At 37.8% G+C, this 9,762-nt stretch overlaps 1 protein-coding gene and 1 long non-coding RNA gene across 2 annotated transcripts; one reads left to right on the top strand and one right to left on the bottom strand.

Annotated features, from left to right (window-relative positions):
* Window positions 1–6,102: 6,102 nt before the first annotated feature.
* Window positions 6,103–7,103, bottom strand: LOC105445189 (cilia- and flagella-associated protein 251-like). Its single transcript, XM_030978112.1, has 2 exons — window positions 7,091–7,103; window positions 6,103–6,623 (listed from the first exon to the last, which is right to left on the bottom strand). Exons 1-2 carry the CDS (start codon window positions 7,101–7,103, stop codon window positions 6,103–6,105), a joined length of 534 nt encoding a protein of 177 aa, XP_030833972.1.
* Window positions 7,104–8,785: 1,682 nt separating this feature from the next.
* On the top strand, window positions 8,786–9,392 carry LOC115921453. The gene is made up of 2 exons (XR_004062870.1): window positions 8,786–8,959; window positions 9,299–9,392. It is a non-coding gene; the product is annotated as an uncharacterized LOC115921453 (long non-coding RNA).
* Window positions 9,393–9,762: the final 370 nt, after the last annotated feature.

Raw genomic sequence — 9,762 nt, 5'->3', positions numbered from 1 at the left:
GTGCGCCACGTTTTGTTTTTGAGAGAGGTACTAGCTATTTGAATGGACATTCACAAATTTTACGCATTTTTATAACTGAAACCTGCAGGCTGAGTGCATGGTCGTTGGGAGGCTGAAACTGTTAATTTATTACACAATGAAATACAAAGTCATATAGATATAGCAAATGTAACGGTTTTGTGGTACTTTCATTCATCCTTTTCTTTCATTTTACGTACTTTCTCGTTATAGATGGTGCTAAAATATTTCATAGATCAGATTGATATTCACAGAGCTGAGTTTCTTCATCATTTTGGAAGAAAACAACGTTTAATTGACAGAGACTAGTCGGTCGTATAAGAACCCATTTTACACAAGTAATATGTTTCTTTTTCAGAACACTAATATCCACGAAACACTCGTACACCTAATTTGTAACCATAATGCAGCAATCTGTCTAAATTTGAACCATTTTACGCATTTGTAGCAGACCGCAATTTTGCAAGTTGCCTGTCTCTGCAAGAGACCCATGCAGCAATAGTGCTATTGTGACATCACTCGATATGTCGATATTGACTGTGACGTCATAAAGAGAGTGAGTCTCGGCCATAGAGAAGTATATATCTCTATGGTCTCGGCCAACTGCGCGCATACTAGTCGTCATGCGCGCACAATCGCTACCGATGTTGACCCTTTCTGTTAGCCCTAATTTACGCCAAAGTCAACAAACTCGCACTGCATTATGGGAATTTCACAGTCTCGCCTGCCTTGCATGATGTACTTGCCGTAAATGATGACAGGTTAGTCTCTTAGGGATATATACATACCGGTCTCCATATCGGTATTCTTATTGTAATTATCAAAATTATTTATCATTTTGAACTATGAATATAATTATGAGGGTCTATAGCACTCCAGAATGGACACTTCAAGTTTTAAGAAAATAAAATATGAAAAGCCAAGGGTTCGATCCCAGTTCGATGCTCAAAACGGGTCCTGTATAACTACGGATAAATGTTCGACTGAACATCTTTGTTCTTATAGGGTCAGTTGGGTCGCAGTCGTATTACAATGGGTACCAGCTTAAAGGTACTATGTCCCATTTGCAGGCTAAACAAATGAAAAGGTTAAATTCCAACAGCATTTGAAAGATAATACTAATTTAGAGCTTCCCTAAAAAAATTGGGGGGGGGGGGGGGCTTGAAAATGTCTTAAAGTGGGGAAATAACGACTATTAGTTGTCAAATCGACTAAAGCTCATTCTATTATCAAAGAAGAAAAAGAGCCAGCCAGTCACTCAATAGTGTCTGGCAGTGAAGTCTAGTAAGTACACGGGTTTCCTTGCATAATTTGAATATTAGGACACTGCTAATCATAATTGCTGCAAAGTTCTACAGAATTTGATGTTGGCTGCAAAAGGGACATAGTATCTTTAAGTTTGATAAGCAGATTACGTCTATTGAATCATTTACGTCTAAAATATAATTCATAATACTCGGCTAAATGCTTTTAATTATCAATCTTATGGTAAGTTCTATGAAGTCTAATAGGAATAGATGGGCTTATAAATATTTAAATTATTTATTATGATATTTACAATTACACTGAAATATTCAAATATTTATTATGAGATTTAAAATCTTACTCGCCGTTTTGTAGACAACGAATTAATGTTCTTTTTGCATGTATGTATTCATACGTCTATCAAAACCCATACAATTCAATAGCATATCGCAAAGATGATTCTATCCCTTGACTTATTTTAATCATCATGTTTCCATTGTAACCAAATTTTATCTAAAAGGAGAGGTTTTAATAGTTATCATATGATTTTAAAATGCCGTCCTTTATATGCCTATATATTTCATACAGTTTCATTTTATTCATGTGATATTTTCGATGCAGAATGGCAATTTTTTGCAATATTTCAAAGTTTAAATAGCTTGTTAATAACATTGTGAAGTTTTAAAGTGATCCATCTAGTGTATTCATTTCTGACGTGTTTTGGTAGTTGAGAGATTACACCTATGACAATAATATTCGACCTTGGAGAGATAGCGTGTACATGAATGAGGTGGAGAAAGAGAGAGGGAGAGAGAGAAAGAGAAGAGACAGAGAGAGAGAGGAAGAGAGAGAGAGAAAGAGAAGAGAGAGAGAGAGAGAGAGAAAGGGAAAGAGTGAGACAGAGAGGCAGAGAGAAGGGGGTGGCAGAATGAGGGATTGGTGAGAGGGAGAGAAAGAAAGATGGGGAGAGGGAGAGAAAGAGGGGAAAGAGGAATGAGGGGGAGATTTGAAGGAAAAACTAGAGGGAGGTGAAGGAAGGGGATAAAGAGGTAGAGAGGGTTTCAGTGAGTGTAGTAAGAGAAAGAGGGGAGATGGAGAGAGAGAGAGAGGGGGACGAAGGGAATAGGAGAAGAGAGAAACAAAATAGAGAGAGGTTATAGAAAGGGAGAGAGAAGGGGATGGTTAAGCAATTAAATAACGAAAAGGAAATAGAGAGCCGTCGAACGCTTTGAGAAGAACATTAAAGATTTATGCCAATTCGGAATTGGCAAGTCCGACCCATTTGCAAGTTGCAAGGTGAATTGAATAAGGAGAGGAAAATTAAACAACCGAAACAGTGAAAGTTTCATCAAAGGGACATGGTAACATTGTATAGATGAGAGAAGATATAAGGTAGTGACTTCAATGCTAGATGTACAATTAAAGATAATCTGAAAGTTTGAATGAAAACAGACCATTTAATATTAACGATAACAATCGGGAAAAACTGATCTGATCGATACCTTAATTCTCCCAACTATATTATTATAATTTAATTACATTTCAGGTGAATGTAAATCGTCATAAAGCATTGAATTGGCTTTTTATACTATTCCAGACATTTAAGTGTTGAACGATTTTTAAAAGCCTGTCTTTTGTCTTATTTTCATGGGAAAACGGTTGGGAAAATTCAAAAATGGTTGGGAGAATTTACTGTTAATCACTGTTAGAGGGTTTCGCACAGTGACGCCTTCCTAGAAAACCATCAATATCTTTGTTGTTTGAGAGTTTTTCAGGATTTGTTGGCATGTTAGAGGGTAAGTACAGTAAAAGGAAGATAATAAGTAACATTTCTTACAAAAATTACGCAATTTTTTAATCAACCTTCAACAATGTTACCGAGTCACTTTAAAGGATGATGATAAATAAGAATGTAATGGAATTATTAAGTTTCGCATGTTTTCATAAAACAGTGATATGTATCTCATATTAGCTATATGCAAATTAACGAGTTGAGGGTTTCATATTTTGTTTATCAAATTTCAATATTTTCTCTGTATATTATTTTGACACACCTGTTTATGGTGATGTTGCACATATTCCATGAGGAATCATTACATTCTCAGAGCAGGAAAGGGATATTTTTGATTAATTCATGTACAAAACGGATATAGAAAAGTGAGGGATGTTTTGTTTGTTGTTTAATTACTCTCTATTTATTCAAATCGACTTGCAAATGTCTCCAAGACATCACCCCCTCCCCCACAAACACACATTTCCTCCATCTCTCCCTTCTCTCTATCTCTCTCTCTCTCTCTCTTTAAATATATATTTATATCTTTCTCCCTCTCTCTCTCTCTCTCTCTCTCTAAGCCCAAACATTCTGAGACAGGTGATCCTCTCTTCTCACCCCACCCCCGGGATCCTCCTTTGTAAGATGTGCGTGTTTGTGTGTTCTTATTCGATGTCAACGTATCTGCATATATTTTTCTTCCGTCTAAAATGGGATGCTCCAATTGATGGCTCTCCAGGATCTGTGCCCCCCCCCTTCCCCTTTCTCTCCGTCTGTCTGTCTGTCTGTTTCTCTCTCCTCTCTCTTTCTCTCTCTCTCTCTCTCTCTCTCTTCCCTCCCCCTCTCTCCCCTTCCTTCTCTCTCTCTCTCTCTCTCTCTCTCTCTCTCTCTCTCTCTCACTCTCTCCCGATGATCCTGGACTATCTCTACCATATTAGGGACTTTTAGATTTGCGTGGACTGATACGTGTGACGTTCATTCAAGGCAGTGCATTAAAAGGACGTCGATCGTAGCATAGACCTATTGTTTTCGTGCGAATCTAAAAGTCCCTATTGTCCCTCTCTTGCGACCTTATCCCTCTCCCTTCCTGCACGGGTGTCTCTTTCTTTCTTCCTCTCCCTCCATTATTCCATGTTACCGTACAATTTTTGTTGTTGGTTCATGTTTTATTCCTCCAAATAAACAGAACAAAAAACATCAATAACAATTTCGTGAACATAAATGTGCATCATATACATGGATGTTCCATTACAGAAAGGAAATTACATATACATAATAATTTACATCACATAATTATGAACTTCGTACGAATAATGAACATTTGAGGTTATTAAGCTAAGATAAAATCAAAACAAACAAAACAAACGCCCTCTACCCCATATCCCCTATTATTAAATTTCCAATACGATTTTCCCAAAACAAATTATCTACTAAATGCAATTCAATGCCCGAATGATCCGGTGTTATCGATACAAAAATCGATACTTCTTCACTGATTAATCTTAACTACATGATTATAAACCAATAATCTAAACGACTTTGGACTAAAGGCGACCTTTGTCTTAAAGTAAAATATCGAGCATTAGGCTTCCTTTTCCTCCATATATCTTCTAAATCAAATTTATTTAAAAATCCTTTCAATACATCAATAAACCTAGATTTAAATACAATGTTTGGCCTTTCATGATCCATGCTCCATTCCATTGCAGGGTTAAAATCTTCCCCTAATACTACTGAATAGTCCTTAGCAAAAATTGCACAAATGCTTGTATCTAGCTTATTACAAAAATCAACCTGTAATTGTATTTTGTCTCTTGTAGGGAAATACACATTTCCCAGCAAACATTTATCCCCTTGTATTTCCCCTTTAAATAAAATGTACATCCTTTCTTCATCTATTACAACTGCACCCTGCTCACTTAAAATATAAATGGGGAGAAAATAAATTAAGAACACTCCTATTGTGGTTTGACCCATGACTAAAGGACAGTGACCCGCCCCATTCCCGTTTCCACTGTTCTTCTACTTCTATATAGTACTATAAAAAATGTCACTTCCTTAACGTTTACACCATTAGAAAATGTATTTTCTTTTAACCTTATCCCGTAGCCCTCTAACATTTATCATACACAATCACAGTGATGGTCCCTTTTTAGTCCAATATCACGAACTATATATTACCATTGTACAAACAAAATTATTGATTCAATAACGTGTAACGAGCCTGCAATGGTGCAGGCTTGTTTTTTGTCAGAATAATATGTATTTGTTCAGTTTAACACACTCAACATCGCTACGACTGCATTATAAGTAGGTCATTTTGACAGAAGCCGTCTGATGGTAGCATTGGAACTTAAGGTTGGAGGGCATGGCAAAAAGCGGAACAAGTGCCGCTCTGAAATAAAGAAATGTATGTCTTTAATTTATCCTCCTTGTTCTTCCGATTAAAAATAAGAAAGTTATGAATTTTAGAAGGTGCGATTAATCAAATTGCAAATATACCTGCAACTCAGTGACGTATTTTGCGAGCTCCCCTCCTATTTGCTCAGTACTTAAAATTTCTTGGACTTTCATTTTTATTCGTTATTGATGACAGAATAGATTTTTGTTTTCCATAAGGGGTTTTATTAAAGAAACAGTCATATTTGCAGACCACCCCCCCCCCCCCCACCCCCCCCCCGGTCATCCCCCCAAAAAAAGTCTTTTACTCACAAATTTGCATTTTGTTAAGACTAAAATTCAAATATGTTATTGAATCTCAGATATCAGAGAGTACATGTTTATACAAACTTCAAACTACAATCTCTACCCCCCCCCCCCTGCTCCCCCGATTCTTTTCTTTGAGTTGTGTGCTTTGCATACTGTAGGTTCCTTTTCACCGAAATGAAAGTCAATAATTTGTTCATTCTTGAATCACGTGTTATAGATCTGTATTGTTGATCACAATTATGATGAATTACAATATGCAACCTTGTTTTGATTTAAAGAATCATCGGTCAATATTCATATATCCATAGTTTAAACAAATTAGTTGATTGCAGCATTTTAATCTTCAGATGTATAATCTCTTACCCAATTTCTTTGTTGTAATTACTCCACCCCTCCCCCTTCCCTGCTGATGACAGGCTAGTGCCCCCGTCTAGCACTACCTCCTGGTCCTCATTCTCTTCTTGCTTCTGTTCCTCCATCTTCTTCTTCTGCTTCCAGGATTCTACCTCCCCTATCTCCTCCCGCCTCTCCTTCTCGTCATCTTGCTCCTGTTCTTTCCCCTCCTTCTTCTCCTGCTTATGTAGCTCCTCCTTCTTACCCTCCACCCTCTTCTCGTCCATCTTCTCCTCTTCTTTATTGTTTTCTTTCTCCGTCTCTTTATGATCCTCCTCCTTCTGCTCCTTCTCCTTCTGTTCCATCTCCTCCTCTTTCTCCTGCATCTGTTCCTCCTCCTCAGAAGACATGCTTGATGATGTCTCAGCCTGATCTTTTTGCATCCTCGGGAAGACATCAATTGGATCGATATTATTCAGGAATATATATTCCTCATATTCCAGGACGTCGGCAAGGTTGCGCTCAAAAGCAGCAAGAACTCTCATGGCTGGATGAAGCAGAAAAGAAAATGAGACCGAATTAATTCGGTGGATATAAAAAGATTCTGAAATGAAGTGAAAAAGTGATGTAGTTTCTGCCAACAACAACAAAATTCCATTTTCTGACGTGTTCTTTTACGAAAGTGAAAGACTACATAGTAAAAACTAGTTTTTAATTATCAGGAAGCGGATATCAGGACATTGAGGGAACCTTTCTACGGTGACGATAATACTCGATACTACGGTGACGATAATACTACAGAGGAATAAAACGGGAGAGAAAGCTCACGAGTGATTATTTCACTTTTTCCGGAACCCAACTAGCCTCTTGTCGATGGCCCTCGCGTTGTTGGAGTCCGTAAATTCTGGCGAGCGAAGCGAGTCAGAGAAACCGAGCGGTTCTGACTCGCTTCGCTCGCCAGAATTTACGGACTCCAACAAAGCGAGGGCCATCGACAAGAGGCTAGAACCCAACCTTCTAGAGCCATAATTGATTGGGTCGTTATGATACGCGGTTCATTCAAGCAAGAACGGTTACCGTAGTACTACGTGATAAAAAAAATGCACTATTGTCTGTTTGCTGTCTGTTGCTGTCCGGATTTTATTGAAATCAAAACATCAAAACCAAGAGCAAACTGTCCAAAGACTGACAACTGTCTTGGGTACAAAATAAAATTTCAATCAAATATACATAATAAAATAGAAGTAATGAATAAATACATAAGTTACATAAGTTAAAATATCAAATAACTAAACTATTATCGGTAAATATTTCAAAAAGGAATTATAAACAAAAACAACAATAAGTATACATCATTACAATTACATGAAAAGAGGGGTCTCGAGCTGTGCAATATCTTTATCAGGCACAGATCGGGAGTCCAATAAGAAGAAAATTAAAATGCATAAGACTGGGTTTAAAAAGATCAATGGTGAAAAGGGGGGAATATGTCAGCATTAAAAAAAAAAAAAAAAGTATTGAGATGGTACAAGTAACATACAATAAAGAAATTCCCAAGAGAGCATGGAAAGAGAAGAGAGTAATATAGAGGAGAGAGAGGGAGAAAATGAGAAAGGAGAAGAGATAGAGAGAGAGAGAGAGCGAGAGAAGGAAGAGGATAGGAAGAAAGTTAGGGAAATATCAATACTATCTGTAGAATCTGTAAAATCAGCCCAAGTATCCAAACTTGTAGACATCATTGTAATTAACCTGAAATACATGTAACTTCCAATAAAGAAATTCCCAAAAGAGCATAGAGAAAGGAAAAAAGTACGATAGAGGGAGAGAGGGAAGAAAAGTAAAAGGAGAGAGAGAAGGAAGGAAGGGGATAGGAAGAAAGTTAGGGAAATATCAATACCATCAGTAGACTCGGTAAAAACAGCCCAAGTATCCAAACATTATAGACATTGCAATTAATCTGAAATACATGTAACATACAATAAAGAAAATCCCAACAGAGTATAGAAAAAGAAGAGAGTAAGACAGAGGGAGAGAAAGAGGAAATGATAAAGGGAGAGAGAGAGAGAGAGAGAGAGAGAGAGAGAGAGAGAGAGAGAAAAGGAAGAGAGAGAGAAGGAGATAGGAAGAAAGTTAGGGAAATATCAATACAATCTGTAGACTCTGTAAAATCAGAACAAGTATCTAAACATTGTAGACATTATTGCAAGAATTATAAAATACATTTACATAAAGGAGAAAGAAACATGTGTAATCTACCTTTGTTCTTTGTGGGCAGTGAATTTTCGAATATATTACCTATTGACACTACATTGGTACTGATTGGGGGGGGGGGGGCTTTGGGGGCAGTTCCCCTCAAATGAAATTCAAACGTGGTTTATTTCTAATTCGATGCCAGTGATTTACAAATGTTGTTGAAATGGCACAATATTTCCCTGAGCTTCCGGGGGCCGTAATGCGGGCCCCTGGTTGCTCATCTGGCCGTAATTAAATGCCTAAAAACCTTTGAGCTTCTGGGGGCTCACCCATGGCCCCCACTTCAATAAGTGACCTGCATGCCAGTGCCACAAATAAGGTATCAAAATATGCTCATCTGACCGTAAGTAAATGCCTAAAACCCCTGAGCTTCATGAGGCTCCACCCCTTAAAGCTACCCCTGGACCCCACGCCAATTTACGCCCCACTTTGCTTTGCTTTGCTCTACCTGATTGTAAGTGTATTTGATTTAGTCGACCAAAAGGTTAGAGCGCCATCTTCGGCGACAGACTTTTATAGACAGAGTTTCAAAGTCAAACAATGATCAATGAAGAACAATGAGAAATCGATGATTAATTGCAACATATTCTTAGCTGCAGACAAGTTAATTGACTAAAAGGAGGCAAGAAGGTCAGTACTTAAGCTTGCAGTGTTTCAGTTAATTGTGGGAAATATGTGTATAATTATGATATTTATGCCATAACTTTGAGGCAGGTGCCCATGTATAAGAATTTATGTTGATGAATCTGTGTATAAGAACTTAAGTTGTATTAATTTGTAGAAGTGTGAAGACTATTCAGGAAACACAAAGAAATAGTAAGGTTAAGTAAATGGCAAAGTTTGGTATAATGCCTATGGGTCACGCCCAAATTTGTTTTAAGGAACCTGTAATTATTACATGGATAAGGAACCTGTAATTATTATTGCATTTTAATTAATGCCCATTTTTTGTTGTTTGTTTTCTCACAGTTTTCACGGAGTGAAAAGAACAGAGTTAAAGGAAAGGAGTCAAAGAAAGGAAGCTACGCTCCTACCAAAGAATAAAAGAACACTCCCGTAAAAACCTTGTTAACTTGTCGTTATTGATTGGCTGCAGTTACACTGATCTTAAATACTTTAGCCCCCCCCCCCCCCCCCCATTTGAAAAACGTTCCCAGAGCCTGCGTAACATGTAAGAGGGGTGGTGGTGATGCGGATTTTTCTCTCCCCCCCCCCAAACGTTTTTGCTCATCACGCCACTGCTCCCTCGTCCCTCGCATCTCCCCCTCCCCCCCCCCCCCCCGGTTATGAAAAGAAATCGCCGCCCCTGCCTATTGATGTCAGATTGACGAGGTCTAGAAATCGTTATCGGAATTCTGTTACAAGTCATTTGTTGAAGAAGTCATGAATGAAATATCAAGTTAAATAATTTGCATATATAACACAATTCATAT

Source organism: Strongylocentrotus purpuratus, unplaced genomic scaffold (genome assembly GCF_000002235.5).
Source record: "Strongylocentrotus purpuratus isolate Spur 01 unplaced genomic scaffold, Spur_5.0 spur5_scaffold_1, whole genome shotgun sequence".
Classification (NCBI taxonomy): Eukaryota; Metazoa; Echinodermata; class Echinoidea; order Camarodonta; family Strongylocentrotidae; genus Strongylocentrotus; species Strongylocentrotus purpuratus.
Note: the sequence above shows the minus strand (reverse complement) of the source record. Positions and strands in the feature narration are given on the sequence as shown.